The sequence below is a fragment of the Scardinius erythrophthalmus genome (assembly GCF_964197995.2).
Source record: "Scardinius erythrophthalmus genome assembly, chromosome: 10".
Taxonomy (NCBI): Eukaryota; Metazoa; Chordata; class Actinopteri; order Cypriniformes; family Leuciscidae; genus Scardinius; species Scardinius erythrophthalmus.
The window spans coordinates 17,941,495-17,958,974 of NC_138230.1; the positions used below are offsets into that span (position 1 = coordinate 17,941,495).

At 39.5% G+C, this 17,480-nt stretch overlaps 2 protein-coding genes across 6 annotated transcripts in view; both read left to right on the forward strand.

The window, feature by feature from the left end:
* Positions 1-6,308: 6,308 nt before the first annotated feature.
* npy (neuropeptide Y) lies at positions 6,309-8,359 on the forward strand (the record flags this gene model as incomplete). The annotated part of the gene is made up of 4 exons (XM_081376196.1): positions 6,309-6,374; positions 6,679-6,866; positions 7,686-7,763; positions 7,937-8,359. The coding sequence occupies 4 exons, from the start codon at positions 6,309-6,311 to the stop codon at positions 7,959-7,961; spliced, it is 357 nt and encodes a 118-aa protein (XP_081232322.1). The 3' UTR covers positions 7,962-8,359.
* A 5,597-nt stretch (positions 8,360-13,956) lies between these two features.
* The window catches only part of pals2b (protein associated with LIN7 2, MAGUK p55 family member b), a 30,989-nt gene continuing 27,465 nt past the window's right edge, over positions 13,957-17,480 (forward strand). For 2 of the 5 annotated variants that reach the window (XM_081377099.1, XM_081377100.1), the window contains exon 1: positions 14,110-14,214. The gene's annotated coding sequence lies outside the window, so the exon portion shown is untranslated. Of the gene's footprint in view, positions 14,215-17,480 lie in introns of all 5 variants that reach the window. The other 3 variants (XM_081377101.1, XM_081377103.1, XM_081377102.1) reach the window with 3 other exon arrangements.

A 17,480-nucleotide genomic window follows, 5' to 3' on the forward strand; every position in this document is an offset into this window, starting at 1 on the left:
GCCGCCCGGGGGACAGTCTCCGCCCTGGCCGCCCGAGGGACAGTCTCCGCCCTGGCCGCCCGAGGGACAGTCTCCGCCCTGGCCGCCCGAGGGAGAGTCTCCGCCCTGGCCGCCCGAGGGGTCATCACCGCCCTGGCCGCCCGAGGGGTCTTCACCGCCGTGGCCGCCCGAGGGACAGTCTCCGCTCTGGCCGCCCGAGGGACAGTCTCCGCCCTGGCCGCCCGAGGGAGAGTCTCCACCCTGGCCGCCCGAGGCAAAGTCTCCGCCCTGGCCGCCCGATGGACTGTCTGCTCCGCCCTGGCCGCCCGATGGACTGTCTGCTCCGCCCTGGCCGCCCGATGGACTGTCTGCTCCGCCCTGGCCGCCCGGTGGACTGTCTGCTCCGCCCTGGCCGCCCGGTGGACTGTCTGCTCCGCCCTGGCCGCCAGATGAACTGTCACTCCCTGTCCCCGTTTCCCTCCATGGACCTGGCCCCCCTTCCCTCCCCCTGATCCTCCACCACTCCACCTCCCACCTGGATTTTTGTTTGGTCTGTCACGTCTTGTAGCGTCTGGTAGCCGCTCCGTAGAGGGGAGGTTATGTCACGGTGTGGGTTTTGTGTCTTGTTCCTTGTTAGTGTCTGTCATATTATTCCATGCTTGTCATGTGATCCTGCCATGTGTCTTGTCATGTTTAGTTGTTCCTTGTTATGTTGATTAGTCTTCACAGGTGTTTCAGTTTACCACGCCCCCTTGTTATCTTGTTTAGCTTGTGTTCCCTGTGTATATATACCCTGTCTGTTTTAGTATGTGTCACGGAGTCCTTGTAATATATCACACCACTTCCGTTCCCTGTGTTTCCGGTTTATGTTCTTGTTCCTTGTTTGTTTATTTTGTTATATTGGACTGCTAATATGGATTTTGACACCTGCATGGATGACGACGAATTGGATTGCCCTACAAATAAAAACGCTGTATTTGGATCCACCTGTTTCTCTCCCTTTCCTTGGTGTGTGGATCGTGACAACTACCTGAGGTAAACGCTGCACAATGGTATGGCATAACGGTAATTAATATGATCTAATATGAGTCTTTTGCTTGACTGCGTTATCAAACAGCTAATAATGTGTTACACAAACCATGTTCCCGTTCACAATCTCTGAGTCAGACAGCTGCCTTCTAAAATTCAGCATCCTCAGAAATGCTTTGAACAACTTAGAACTTTAAAAGGCATATAGTTCATCATGACATTGTAATACATCATACACCCTCTATATTGCTAAATCAGCCTGATTTTTCACATCAACAGAAACATATACCGGGATAACCTGCATGACTTCTTTTGAGATTCCATTACATCAGTTAATGATATGCTAAATCCCGCTGGCACATTGACGTAATTGGTTACAAGGAAGTTTGTGACGTCAGAAACACCAGCGATTTCAAACTACGTTTTTAACTTTAGATCACTGCAGTTTTAAAGAGAAAATACTCAAGCAATGGTGTTGAATTATGAATTTGCACATGGTTAGTCTTAAAGCACATTAAAAACACCACACAAACATAAACAACATTAAATACTAGATTTTCGCCACGGGGGGCTTTAAGTATTTTGAAAGAGTATTTTGAGGCTGACTTTATTAGTGGGCAGAACCAAAGAGCTCTTTTGGTGCATTTTGATAGTGGCAACTCTCTGATTGGTGGAATTGTCTGTACAGCATCATGGGTAATGTAGTTTTTCACCACAAATTCCACTGTAAAACACAATAATTTTAGAAATAAATTAAAATGATGTGGGCTGAAGCTGAAGCAAATACCATCATTAAACATCCTTGTAGCTCACAGTAGTGCTGTCTTTAAAAGTTTGTATATCGTTGAAAATCAACATGGGGGAAAAAAGAGTTTAATTCTATAAACCAACTGTTGCACTCTATTGTACAATAATGGCGCCTCCTTAATTGGCTCGGCAAGATGATGCAAAAGCGCCAGTTTTTTTGGTCCCCTACACCCCTCATCCCTTCGAATCTCTCACTCTGAAGAGCTCTTTGAAGAGATTAAGGCATATTAGACTTTCAGAATGGAACACAGGGTGATTCATGTTTTTGAACAAATTGGTTGAATGAACAAGTCAATAGCTTGATTAACATAAAGACAGGAACCTATTACCACTTACTGGCATATCTTTGTAACCTGCAGAAAGATTCAGTGATAAATCCCCATCACTAATGCAGCTCTAAAATTCTATTTGGGAAATTGTGAATTGTTTTGATGTTTTTGATTCTGGTATATATACAGACATGTTTATGTATAGGAATGAACAGGTGATGAAAAAAACGTCTTGATCCCAGTTTACCTGCTTTCTTGACAGACATTATTGGGATTGGCAGCTCTAAGACATGAGTTTACGGGTCAGACAGAGATGCAGCAGGTTTCATTAAAGTTATTTCTCACCTTTGAGTTTGACCTGTGACTTTGCACAAGCCTGAAGGCTAAGCACTGGAGGAGACAGGTGGCACCACAGCACCAGTATATCTGTGGTTCGCTTCTGTCCTTTATTTTCTTGAAAGATTGCTTCTTAAAATGTACACACATACACACACTTATCATTTTAGTTAAATGATATTTTTTCTACGGTTCAATGAAGCTTATAAAACACAATAATCACAGGCACATTATTTTCTAGGAAATTTATTCTGACGTAATGTGGTCCTTTAAATGCTACTTCTTTTAACTCTATTTTTTAGCAGCAGATTTAAAACACAAACTCAATACACATGTTTCAGGCTATTATCATGCGGTTACCTCAACATAATAAGGCAGACAGAACATTTTATAGTGTTATCAATAGACCATGCTGTTATGTTTTCAAAACAAGCTGTAATATTTTGTGAATAACGCTCAGGGAACAGGGGTTATGTTTTACAGCAAGGAGGTACTATATGTTCCCTTGAAAATGAAAATGTAATTATTGTACTTTTTTTCTTGACTGTGAAAGTGGGTATATATATATATATATATATATATATATATATATATACACTGAACAAAATTATAAATGCAACACTTTTGTTTTTGCCCCCATTTTTCATGAGCTGAACTCAAAGATCTAAGACTTGTTCTATGTACATAAAAGGCCTATTTCTCTCAAATAGTGTTCACAAATCTGTCTAAATCTGTGTTAGTGAGCACTTCACCTTTGCCAAGCTAATCCATTCACCTCACAGGTGTGGCATATCAAGATGCTGATTAGACAGCATGAATATTGCACAGGTGTGCCTTAGGCTGGCCACGATAAAAGGCCACTCTTAAATTTGCAGTTTTATCACACAGCACAATGCCACAGATGTCGCAAATTTTGAGGGAGCGTGCAATCGGCATGCTGACTGCAGGAATGTCCACCAGAGCTGTTGCCCGTGAATTGAATTTTCATTTATCTACCATAAGCCGTCTACAAAGGCGTTTCAGAGAATTTGGCTGTACATCCAACCGGCCTCACAAACGCAGACCACGTGTAACCACACCAGCCCAGGACCTCCACATCCAGCATCTTCACCTCCAAAGATCGTCTGAGACCAGCCACCCGGACAGCTGCTGCAACAATCAGTTTACATAACCAAAGAATTTCTGCACAAACTGTCAGAAACCGTCTCAGGGAAGCTCATCTGCATGCTCATTGTCCTTATCGGGGTCTCGACCTGACTGCAGTTCGTCGTCGTAACCGACTTGAATGTGAGCAAATGCTCACATTCAATGGCGTCTGGCACTTTGGAGAAGTGTTCTCTTCATGGATGAATCCCGGTTTTCACTGTACAGGGCAGATGGCAGATGTATGTCGTCGTGTGGGTGAGCAGTTTGCTGATGTCAACGTTGTGGATCAAGTGGCCCATGGTGGCGGTGGGGTTATGGTATGGGCAGGCGTATGTTATGGACAATGAACACAGGTGCATTTTATTGATGGCATTTTGCACAGAGATGCACAGAGATACCGTGACGAGATCCTGAGGCCCATTGTTGTGCCATTCATCCACGACCATTACCTCATGTTGCAGCATGGTAATGCACGGCCCCATGTTACAAGGATCTGTACACAATTCCTGGAAGCTGAAAACATCCCAGTTCTTGCATGGCCAGCAAACTCACCGGACATGTCACCCATTGAGCATGTTTGGCATGCTCTGGATTGGCGTATAGACGACAGTGTGTTCCAGGTCCTGCCAATATCCAGCACCTTTGCACAGTCATTGAAGACGAGTGGACCAACATTCCACAGGCCACAATCAACAACCTGATCAACTCTATGCGAAGGAGATGTGTTGCACTGCATGAGGCAAAGGGTGGCCACACCAGATACTGACTCATTTTCGGATTATCTCGGCAAAGGGGAAGTGCTCACTAACACAGATTTAGACAGATTTGTGAACAATATTTGAGAGAAATAGGTCTTTTGTGTACATAGAAAACAGTCAAAGAAAAAAAGTACAATAATTATTACATATTCATCAATCAACCTTAAAAGGGAACATATAGTGCCTCCTTGCTGTAAAACATACTCCCCCCTGTTCCCTGAGCGTTATTCACAAAATATATATACACACAGACACACAGACACTCACAAGCACACAAGCACACACGCACACACACACATATACACATATATACATACACTAAAGCAGTGGTTGCTGCAAAAACAGAAAGAATATAAACTGGAGCCGCAAGTGTTAGTAAGGGTTAGTAAAATTAATACATGTCTGAGTGAGTGGAAGCAGATGTGCAGCAATAAATGGAGATGAATTGGCGAATTCTGGAGATGAATTTTTGAGGTGCTTCCTTTCAAAGCTCTATACTGTTCATCAGCTCAGTGTGAAAGAGAGATTGGCAGAGAGAGAGAGAGAGAGAGAGATAACAAAAACACCAAAAAAGTGAAAGAGGTAAAATGGGACACACTGCCCTATGTAACAACAACTAAAAAATTGATTGTGCATGTAATTATCTACAGTTGTTGACAAAGAAAGACATTCTGGCCCCACAACATTTTCCTTATCACAACACAGCCTCATTCAACAACACAAAGAACATATTATATTGTCATATGAAGACAGTTTGCCTTTGACGAGTGCAACACACTCAGATGTACTCGGATAAAGAGTAGAAAAAAAGGAGGGGACAGGTTACAGTGAAAATATTTTTCAACAAGAGAGCAAAGCCATGATGTGGTATATGATGCATAAAGTCTCTCTGGAATGACTGACGTACTGCGGTTATACTGACAAATAATCCATGCAAAGTTCTCAACAGAGCACACATATAATCCAAAATTTCACATTCTAACTCTTTTATCCTATGATTTGAGCACAATGGCCATGTTTTTTTTTTTTTTAGCTCCGGCAAAACTAATGCATTTTGACCCAGTTTCATGTCATGCCTGAATAAATTAAATGCTTTTCATTTCCTCTCCATTTCAATGTGTTTTTTTTATCATTAATTTCATCTGACTTCAAAAACACACATCATTGTATGCATAGTTTTTGTGGGATGTCCATTTTACTTCATTATTGTTCCTATAAGGGAATCATGGAGGGGGAAAAAATCCCTTTCCAGTTTTTCTGATTTTCCATTTGAGAAAAAGACCCCAGTAATACACCGTGTCTTCTCGAACGATGTCTCACGCTGTTCTCAGAAATGACAAAATACCCAGTCTGCAATCAAAAGTCAGATTTTTATAAGATTATAATATGATCTGAAACATTTTTTATAAAATTCATTCAAAGGCTAAGCTATCCACATTCATTTTATAACTTTATTAATCATATTGTATGTTGACACTTGTAAATGACACTCATTTGTGTTCCTTCTAGGGGAAACATCTGAGACAAATGCTTCATTGAAACAGAACCGAGTTATGAAAGAGCAATAAAGCTTTCCTATGGCATTATAAATAACATGCAACATAGCATGATAATCATAAATGGACTCTTTGTTTGTTGTATGGGATAATTGAAACGTTGCCTATCGTGTAGATATCAGGATGCCATTTTAGTAAAGAACATCAGAACAACTGAAGAAGTTTAAAAGGTGAAACAAGTGAATAAAGCTGGAAGTTTTAGATCATGATTCGAACTTCTTGTGTTTAGTGCAAAATACCGTCCCTAAATAACCTCCCACGCATTCAAATGAGGACCAAACAAGCGCGTTTTAAAGCAGTGATGACAGAGGTTTTAATCCGTGACGCGGGCTCGCGCGCATCAAAAGAGTCGCGCGCAATTGCGCGTGGGCTCCGCTCTTTATGGCACGAGCCGTACAGGTATAAAGCCAGACGACACACGACACAGAATGCAGAAAATCAGAGAAGTCGAGACCCACCGAGCAAGAAGTGCAATCAAGACCTCATACAAGGAAGAGTAAGTGCACCATTTATATAATGCTTTTACATTATTTGGAAGCTTTATTTTACTAAGTTTTATTTATTTTAGAAAGTAATGAAATGTAGCTTTTATGAAATATCTCTATGCTAGTAATATTAAATATCGCTATTAAGTGTTACGATACCATAAAATATAATTTCTAGTTTAATGCAGACCACAGTCCAGCCCAAACGTCTTCTGTTAAGATTTGTGATTATATGAGTTAGTTTTTAGAACATTAGATTACTTATTAGCACAAACACTTTTGCTTTTTTTTTATTTTTTTTTTTTTATGTCAGATGCATCCAAATATGAAAATGTGGATCGGCTGGGCAGCGTGCGCCTTCCTCTTGTTCGCCTGCTTGGGAACTCTTACGGAAGGGTATCCAACAAAACCGGACAACCCTGGAGAGGAGGCACCTGCGGAGGAGCTCGCCAAGTATTATTCTGCACTAAGACACTACATCAACCTCATAACAAGGCAGAGGTGAGCTACTTTTACTTATAATAAATACTTCTCAAAATAATTGGATGGAAATGTTTAAAAATTCTTTCTCAAGTTGTTCCTTTTCTTTCTTCTCTCAACAACATCGCTTAGCCTATTTTTTGACCGACAAAAGTTAATCTGTAGCCTATTTTAAAAACACCAAAATGGGCTCTCTACTTTGAAGCAACTGCATAGGGACTGGAAAACTAACTAAAAGCACTGGATTAATCCATAGATAACCCCCCGCTGACTCTCTAATTGACTGCGCACTACACAGCGCTTAAAATGTGTTTAACAGCGGGATGTGGTTTTGTACTTACTAAAATTCATCGCTGATTGCCCTTCTTTAATTATTGACGTGACGAAATACACAGTTTTGAAAGCAAGCGAAGTAACAAAGAGAAACAGGCTACTAAGGAACGGTTACAAATAAACTCAAATCCCTCCGCATAACTAAAGTGGCCTATTGTTTTCCTTCCGCTTAAAGAAAAAGGAAGAACATAGATTAGACTGCACGTGGAAATGGAAACGGTGCACTTCATTCTAAGCGTAAACTTTAGCTGTGGGACTCAAGTTTAAATTGACATTGGGATCTATGTGATCTAGAATGGAATATTGTTTCATATTAGTATTAATGAGCTCATGTTTTAGCTTCATTTTCGAAGTTTCAGTAAAGTTCTTTACAGTCAGTTAGTGCGTATTATTTTACTGCACGGTAAGTAGAAATCGTAGCAAGTAGCAAGTTTATGTTTTTATGTTATTTCCCACTGTATCATTCTTACACTGGTGTGATTTTGATGTATTTGTTCTGTTTGACAGGTATGGCAAAAGGTCCAGCGCTGACACCTTAATATCAGACCTTCTGATTGGTGAAACAGAGTCCCATCCTCAGACCAGGTAAGGCTTATAAACTGACTTTAGACAGCTTATAATTAATTGATTATTCTTTTATGACAATATTATTATCATAGTGTTCCATTCACTATTCTTAAGTAGCTAAACAATAAACGCATCGTGTAACAGTTTTTTTTTTTGTTTGATTATAAGAATTTATGGCTGTTTATCCACAGATATGAGGACCATTTGGTGTGGTGATCTCAGCAATTGTGTTAACACTGTCATATACATGTGTCATCCTGTTATACGGTCACCAAATCTCATCAAATTGAAATCTTCTGTATCATCAAGATCAACAACTTTCTGTGAAGTACCACATCCATAATCAGAATAGTGAAAACACTGCAGAACATTCAAATCCTTACGTCTGTACAAGTGTGCGTCTATGTGAAATGCTAAGATATGGTTCCACTGAATATGGCCTTGTTGACGTGTGCCCGCTCTGGACTCATCGGAGATCAGTCAGCCGCCCAACAAGAGAATTGTACAGAGACTTAGTGTGTGTATGCGTGTTGTGTCCATTGTAATCCCAAATATCAAAAGAGAACATTACTAACTGTACAGTATAACAGTGCTAATAAAGTTCACTATATTTGAATGAGTCGTCTTTGTTTCCTGTGTTCTGCTTTCAATAAAAACATATCAGTCAAGTTTAAGAATACTCAGAGCTTAATACAATTGTTTCCTGGCAGTTTCCAAAAAAAAGAAAAGGTAAATTAGAAAAAAAACATATAAGTTATAGTAGGCTATATTTTAAAAACAGCCCTTCCTTAAACAATTCTCTAGAGCTTCATTGTTCTGAGGCTAAATGTTTCAAGGTTGATTGAAGTTGTTCAATTTTAAATTGCAATAAATGGCCCGTTGGTCATATTGGTTGTTTCGGCCGTCAGGTAATTGTAGCTAACCAATGCAGATGTTGAATAAGGGTCAAACTGCATCAGACACGTTCCAAACTCGTGAAGCACATTATGTGCAAATCCAAAAATTATTGATCAGGAAGTGATCTTTATAAATTAGAAAAAGTCCATGGCACAATTATTTATATACTTTGGACATTAGAAAGGTGCCGTAAAAGGCATTTACATTCATCATGCAGGTGACGAAAATGTGACGTTCAAAGCATTAAAATTGTAAGAGCTGATCCACATCATATGCAAATGTTTGCTTTTCAAGGCTTCAATGTTTTATTATCTTCTTCAATGTTTTATTATCTTCAGGTTTGTCAGACTCTACTCGTCACGTATAGCTCCTGGTCTTTCCCTAGTTAACACTTTATGTAATTTACTTTTTGTCTAGGTCATGTTTTCCATTTCTTGTTTCCTGTCATAATTGTGCCTATTTCACCTGTCCTTGCGTTGGTCCTTCGTTAACCAGTGCATATATTTTCAGTGTCCGACTGTTAGAGCACTACTCTCTATCTATACACGTGTAGAAGGATCTGGACACCCTATCCACCCTGTTCTTCACTATCAGATGCATACTAAAGAATCTGGGCAGAAGAATAGGTCACATATGGGAATTTTCCATTTTATGAATACTGCATATTCTGTATTGCTTTTTGCATACTACAGGGTAGGTTGTGTCTCAATCAAACCTAGTTCAAAAGTAAGCGCATAGCTGGGAGTTTTGTAGGACTGTCCCATTGTCAAAATCAATCCCAGTGCACTGAAATGCTTGTGGTCAAAGAATTTCAACAGTGCAAAGCAAAAATGTAATATGTAATATAACACTAATTTAAATTGCATACTGCTTACTATTTTTTAAAAGTAGTATGCGAAAGTGTACATATATAGCAATATTGTCAAATGACCTCATTAAACTGCACGCTTAATTGTGAGTGGTGTTCAGTTGCATATACAGCATATTTTGGCAAATAGTGATCCAGGTATTCCATGCATTGAATACAAAATTTGCATACTATGCACAGTATGTACTACAGAAATAGTACAAGTAGTAGCCATGTTAGTGATCTATTCTGGACATAGTTTATTTATCGTTATTGTTCCTTACTGGCATGGTTATGTTGTGTATGTCTGTAAGCAGATGATTTTAGTATCAATTTGATTCAGTTTGGATTATACAGACTACTTTGTGGATGGCAAGGGTTACTAGTTATAATAAAAACATGGATTCAACTGTTCAAAATGGGCTGTATAATCTGATCGTATAGTAACTTTCAGAGGTTTACTTGTCACTGCCAGCACATGCTATCAAAAAAATAACAGTTAACATGCCCACACAAAAAAGTGGTGGAGCCCTTTGTCCAAATCCCTAAAGAGATACTACTCATACAACATTGATGCATTTACTGATGCCAGGGGTGCAGATACCTTCACTAAACGCCTCTGTCCTGCACCAGAGACACTCTCCATGAGACATTTACCAACACTAGTAGACTAGTCACTAGGAAACTTCAAAAATATTTTGTAGAAAGTGCGCCCTCTTGTGTGCGTTTGAGCATCCAGTATCTTGCTTGTCTATTTTCGTAAAGCTGTCCCCTTTATAGACTTGCAAATTTTATTTACATGAATAAGTCAAAATTATATATTATAATAGGTATAAACTCATATCTCTTTCCCCCTAAAAAAGCTGAGAGATAAAAGAGAGCTCTCTATTGCAGCTTACAAACCCCATTTTCAGAAAAGTTGGGACATTTTGTCAAATGCAATAAAAATCAAGAATCTGTGATTTGTCAATTATCTTGAGCCTTTGTTTAACTGAAAAATGTACAAATAAAATGTTTTCACTGACCAACTTAATTGTATTTTGTAAAAATACATTTTGGATTTTGGTGGCTGCTACAAACTCCAAAAAAGTTGGGACAGAGGCATGTTTACCACTGTCACATCACCTTTCCTTTTAAATACACGTTTTAATCATTTGGGAATTAAGAATACTAACTGTTGAATTTTTGCCTAATCTCACCTAATATAAAACATCTGCTCAACAGATGTTGTCTGATTCTGCTTTTGATGATAGCAAACATACATTTTCAACAAGAGACCGATCTGGACTGCAGTCAAGCACATCCACTCTAGAGTGTCTAAGAAACCACTGTTGTAGAACATGCTGAATGAGGCCTGGCATTGTCTTGCTTCCCAGGAAAGATGTCATCTTGATGGCAATCCAAATATACACTTGATGCACCTCATACCATGACAGATGTTTGCTCTTGCACCTGTCACTGATGATAGTCTGGATGGTCCCTTTCTTCTAAATGGGACTGAACTCAGAGTCAGTTTTTTTTTTTCCAAAAACAAGCTGAAACATGGACTCAACTGATCTCAGCACACGTTTCCACTGTCTTTTAGACCACCTGAGATGAGCTCAGGCCCGGAGAACTCAGCAGCATCTCTGCATTAAACAGATTACTCCTTGCGTTACAGAGATTCGAGTTGCATTTCTTGATGCAGCGTCAGACTGTGTTAAGTGACAACAGTTTTCAAAAACCTCAGAGCACATGTGAATATATTTAACAGAGCAGCAAGATGGTTTCTCATGCAGTGCCGTATGAGGGCTCAAAGGTCACACTCCTTCAACAGAGGTTTCCTGCCTTGTCCTATACATGTACTTTTCTCTGCATTCCCCGAATCTATTCACAATATTATGTATTGTAAATGGTGAAAGACATAATGTCATGAAACAGAAAGATTCACACAGGTAAAGTAATCAACAGGTTTATTTGCAGAAGTATGTGATCGCAACGATGAAAGCAGGCGGGTAACTGATGAATATAGTGTTCAGGATGGATATCTGGATGAGTAAGGGTCTTATCTGTTACAGGTTCGGAAATGGAGATTGATGCAGATGACTGAAGACGGATGAAGGAAGCAGATGACTGAAGACAAATCGTTCGTGAAGGTAAGTGTTCTTTGAGGGAACAACAAGACCAGACAATGGTTAACTGAATTGGGAAGTGTTATATAGTGCTGGGTGATGATCAGTGAAGATTGGTGACAGGTGACGGTGATTAGTACTCTGGTGACTGCGGAGTGGGTGGAGTGTAGAGGTCTGGTGCTGTTGATGTTGTTGACTCTGTGACACATAAATTCTTTGCAATCTTGCATTGAGAAATGTGATTTTTGAATTGTTTGACAATTCTCTCATGATATTTGGCACAAAGAACCATAACCCATCTTTGCTTGCAAAGAGTGAGTAGCTCTTCTACAGTCAATCATATACACTCACCTAAAGGATTATTAGGAACACCATACTAATACTGTGTTTGACCCCCTTTCGCCTTCAGAACTGCCTTAATTCTACGTGGCATTGATTCAACAAGGTGCTGAAAGCCCTAAACATGTTAGAAATGTTGGCCCATATTGATAGGATAGCATCTTGCAGTTGATGGAGATTTGTGGGATGCACATCCAGGGCACGAAGCTCCCGTTCCACCACATCCCAAAGATGCTCTATTGGGTTGAGATCTGGTGACTGTGGGGGCCATTTTAGTACAGTGAACTCATTGTCATGTTCAAGAAACCAATTTGAAATGATTCGAGCTTTGTGACATGGTGCATTATCCTGCTGGAAGTAGCCATCAGAGGATGGGTACATGGTGGTCATAAAGGGATGGACATGGTCAGAAACAATGCTCAGGTAGGCCGTGGCATTTAAACGATGCCCAATTGGCACTAAGGGGCCTAAAGTGTGCCAAGAAAACATCCCCCACACCATTACACCACCACCACCAGCAGCCTGCACAGTGGTAACAAGGCATGATGGATCCATGTTCTCATTCTGTTTACGCCAAATTCTGACTCTACCATCTGAATGTCTCAACAGAAATCGAGACTCATCAGACCAGGCAACATTTTTCCAGTCTTCACTGTCCAATTTTGGTGAGCTTGTGCAAATTGTAGCCTCTTTTTCCTATTTGTAGTGGAGATGAGTGGTACCCGGTGGGGTCTTCTGCTGTTGTAGCCCATCCACCTCAAGGTTGTGCGTGTTGTGGCTTCACAAATGCTTTGCTGCATACCTCGGTTGTAACGAGTGGTTATTTCAGTCAAATTTGCTCTTCTATCAGCTTGAATCAGTCGGCCCATTCTCCTCCGACCTCTAGCATCAACAAGGTATTTTCGCCCACAGGACTGCCGCATACTGGATGTTTTTCCCTTTTCACACAATTCTTTGTAAACCCTAGAAATGGTTGTGCGTGAAAATCCCAGTAACTGAGCAGATTGTGAAATACTCAGAACGGCCCGTCTGGCACCAACAACCATGCCACGCTCAAAATTGCTTAAATCACTTTTCTTTCCCATTCTGACATTCAGTTTGGAGTTCAGGAGATTGTCTTGACCAGGACCACACCCCTAAATGCATTGAAGCAACTGCCATGTGATTGGTTGATTAGATAATTGCATTAATTAGAAATTGAACAGGTGTTCCTAATAATCCTTTAGGTGAGTGTATATGATTAATATATATCAGGATACCCTCACCTATTAGGCTACCAATTCACCTGCTCATTGTGGACTGTTTCAAAACCAGCTTTTATATATTATGTAATCTTTCACTTTAATTTTGCCTCTGTCCCAACTTTTTGGGAGTGTGTTGCAGCCATCAAAATCCAAATTTGTTTATATTTACAAAATACAATTATGTTGGTCAGTGAAAACATTGTCCTTTTGTCAGTTAAAAAAAAAAAGGTTCAAGAGAATTAACACATCACAGAGTGTGGTTTTTATTGCATTTTACAAAATGTCCCAACTTTTCTGGAAATGGGGTTGTACAATTTGCCTGTTAAATACAATGCAAATTGTATGGGAAAACAAATCGTCCTGTCCCATTTGTCCTGTGTAGTCGAGGGATTTTAGTCATTGACTAATATGATTTTTAGTATATTAAAAGTAATTCTAATATGTGTATCCACAAAGGTGAACTCTACTCATTCTTAGCTATGTAAGACACAATCTCATAACATGTATTTACAGTTGGTTGCGGAAGCTGCCTGTTAGGGTGTGGGGTAGGTCTAGGGCAGGCGTGTCCAAACTATGTCCTGGAGGGCTACTGTCCAGCAGAGTTTAGCTCCTGCTTGCCTCAACACTCCTGTCTGGAAGTTTCAAGTAAGGTGTTTAATTGGGGTGTACCCCTATCCCAGGGGTGTCCAATCCTGCTCCTGCCTGTCCTGCAAAGTTTGCAGGACAGACAGGAGCAGGATTGGACACCTCTGGGATAGGGGTAAGTTTCTGTTGTAGCAATTCACCTTTAGAAACACCCTACCTTTCCGACTTGCAGATACCCCTGTCTCGCATAATCTGCCACGAGAGGGCGAGACGCGAACCCAGAGCGCGTTCTGATTGGTCCATTCGCACCGACGTCACTCGAAAGGCGAGGCTTAGCGTTTGATTGGCATTGTGTGTGTCCGAATAGTTAGCCACGGGACCCACGACCACTGAAAGCTTTGAATATCTGACCGGGACAACCGGAGCTCTAACTCGGAACAACCTAGGTGAGTGCAGTGATCATATTGTTTACGAAGTTCGGAATCGGAGCAAGCTGTGTTTCATTTTAAAGTATCATTGCACGTGCTGGAGAGAGACAATTTTTAGCAGAAATGACTTTGCCTTCGGAAGTCCAGCCCCCAGCTGTCCTTTTTAGTGTGCGTGAATTGTGCGTGTTGTATGTGCACGCGCATTGTGTGTGAGTGTTTGAAGAGCCACCAGGTTCGGTCACTGTATGTACTTCTCATCTGTCCAGTGTCCCGTTATGGTTCAGGTGGAACAGGTTAAGTCTGTTTTGCGCTTTGAACATAAAACAAAAATGGCCGCGCGTGTGAAAACATCTGCAACAAATATAGTTTTTAAATGCATAGCATAGGATAGAGAATCTTTTGCCAGTAATATATTTCGGTCGCCTCGTTCTGCTGATATTGATCTGCTTCTGCCCATCCGATTGTATCGTTGAGCGTCCCGCGCTGCAGTTTTGATGGAGCGGAGCTTGACAAAATTTTCTTCGGGAATGTCACACAACTTCTTAAATTTTAATAGAATACATTCGCGATTGTCATTTGATTCGAGTTTGACTTTACGTGAAACAAGACTTTGTAGGAAGAGGATATTTGAGCTTATTTCGGCCTTAATTGTGTCGTTTTAAAGACACCTGTCGGTTGTCAATGTTTCAACTGAGCATAATATGTGTACAGTCTAGCTTAATATCTATCTTAGTTCATAATTACCCAGTGTCCTACTCCCACCCGAACCCTGGACATCTGCCCGTGTAAACATTTCTGGGAAGTGACCGGGGAATCCCTCTACGTCATTACGCAGAAGACTTGGGGGTTCCAAAGGGGCGTGGCTTCAATTACCTGTAAATATCAGAATTAGAGCATGACTCTGGTCTTTATTATTTCCACCCTTCCACAATTTTCCATTTCAATAACCTATTTAATAAAATGCTTTGATTTTTTTTCTTGTCAAAGTGTCTTTTAATTCATACATTTTACCTAGGCTAATTAAATACTTATCCAAGGTAAATCTGTCTTAATTATTTGCATAGTAGAATTTTGTCTGTAGCATTTTAGTTTATGCTATATAAATGATCTCAAGTACTTAATGATGATCAGTGTTGTGTTATAAATGGAATGTTATAAATGTAATTTATTAATTCAATTCTACATCCAAAAATGTAAATGATTATAAGTCTCTCTTTACAGTTTTTATGAAAAAAAATGAAACTTCACATAGACACAACATCAAATCTGTCAACAAGAACAATCAAACATCTAACATTTGCTTTATCATTAACATTTTTACCATTTTCACTTTGCTATTTTTATTTTGTAGGCTATGCTATTACATTTTGTATTATTTTTTTTTTACATAACATCTGCCTTTAACCCAATAGGAGAAATTATATTGTATTAAAAATATGAAGCATAAAAAACACAAATGAAAACAATAGATATTGTTAATATTTTATAGAATGATTTTAGATGATGAAAATTGTTGTTGTGGCATTTCATTATTTGTTTTGCTTTTGGCACAATCAGCGTAATCCTCTTATTTGCAGGGCACTTCATCATGCAAACTGACCTACATATTCATGCAAGTGAATAAGTGTGTGTGTGTGTGTGTGTGTGTGTGTGTGTGTGTGTGTGTGTGTGTGTGTGTGTGTAATGAGGGGGTTTGCAATGTGCCGTTCCCTTTGTTCAGAGACGAGCGTGTGTGCGCTCCATCAAGTTCAGTAATTATCAAGTATTGAGACGTCAGCAGCGCAGACTGTGGGATGGACATTAGGCTGTTGGCAAAGCCATGTTACCAGTCCCTCTTTATGAGAACCGTTCCGCAGAGACATTCATAATAGCTGGTGTACACACAGTTTAATGGATGCATATCCCCGCTAAATTAGAAAAATGTGATAAATAATATATTTGTTATGTGTTTTATGATGGTGTCTTCTAGTGCTCTTATTTTGACACTCAGAATATTTTCTGGACACATTTTGTCTTTAAAGTTGGCATGAAACAGAAGTTGTGATAGTATTTTCTTCCCAATTGTGATGTATATATCAAGTGAAACAGCTTCTCAAACAAGAAAAAAAATGTAGGGCGGAACTTGATTTTGTCCTTTGGGAATTGCTGGATGGTTGTGGTTTGCTATTGCTGTGATCTCATGTGAGTGACAGGTTGTACCGCCTTCATGTAGGTAAACGTCATCAGAGAAGAGAAGAAATGTGCTGCCTCCAAGTAGGAGGGGGAGTTATTTTCATTAAAATGTATGAGGGCACATGAATTTAAAATAATAATAATAATAATGATGCGCACAGATAGCCTAAATCAATAATAGTAAAATACTGCAATATTCCATAAAACATGAATTGTCAATTTTGATTTCATGGTGACTTCAAAAGCTTGCAAAAATATGCCTTTTTATAGTAGTAACATGTCAAAGTTCAACAAGGACAGAAGCTCACACACACAGTAGAAGATTTCTTACAAAAAACACTATTTAGAGGACAAATGCAGTAGATAGAATCATTTTGTAGACAGAAAACATTTTTGTCTTTGTCTCTCCTTGTTGGTCTTTGATATGTTTTTTGAGTTTATCCACCAAAGTCATTTTTATCTACTAACTCAATATTTGGCACAGATGTTCTATGGCTTTTTTGTGCTCTTTTCACTATAGTAGTAACATGCAGGGCTTGACATTAACTTTTTGAGGCACTTGTCCTTTGGACAAGTAAATTTATGTTTTACTTGTCCATGCACAAAAGTCACTTGTCCGGGTAAAGATTTATAATTTTATAATTTATTTTTTTTTTTGTGTGTTTTGCTAATGCAGAATTCGAACAAACCATTGAAAGCATCCAAACACTATCAATATTAATAAAATTCAGACTCAGATTCAGATAAGGATCTCCAGACTCCATAATACAAAGTAATTCTTTGCACGCTGGTGCGCAGTGTATCACCAGAGGAAGTGGTGACTCGTGTAGGTATCCTCAGTATTTGCAAGCTAGCTAGACAAGCTAGCTAGACTTATTTACTTACTGTATACTATATCTAAAATATTTTTAGTAGACAGAGATGCACCGATTACAATTTTCTAGGTCGATTCCGGTTTTTCATTGAGTTTGACCTGCCGATTCCGATTTTTTTTTTCTAATCACTTTACAGCACACACAAATTTATTTTTGACCTTTTCTTTAACCCTTTCACGCATAAGTTTAAAATATTCTAACTGACACCACCTCCCCACCCCCAGAGTGAGTTTTTTC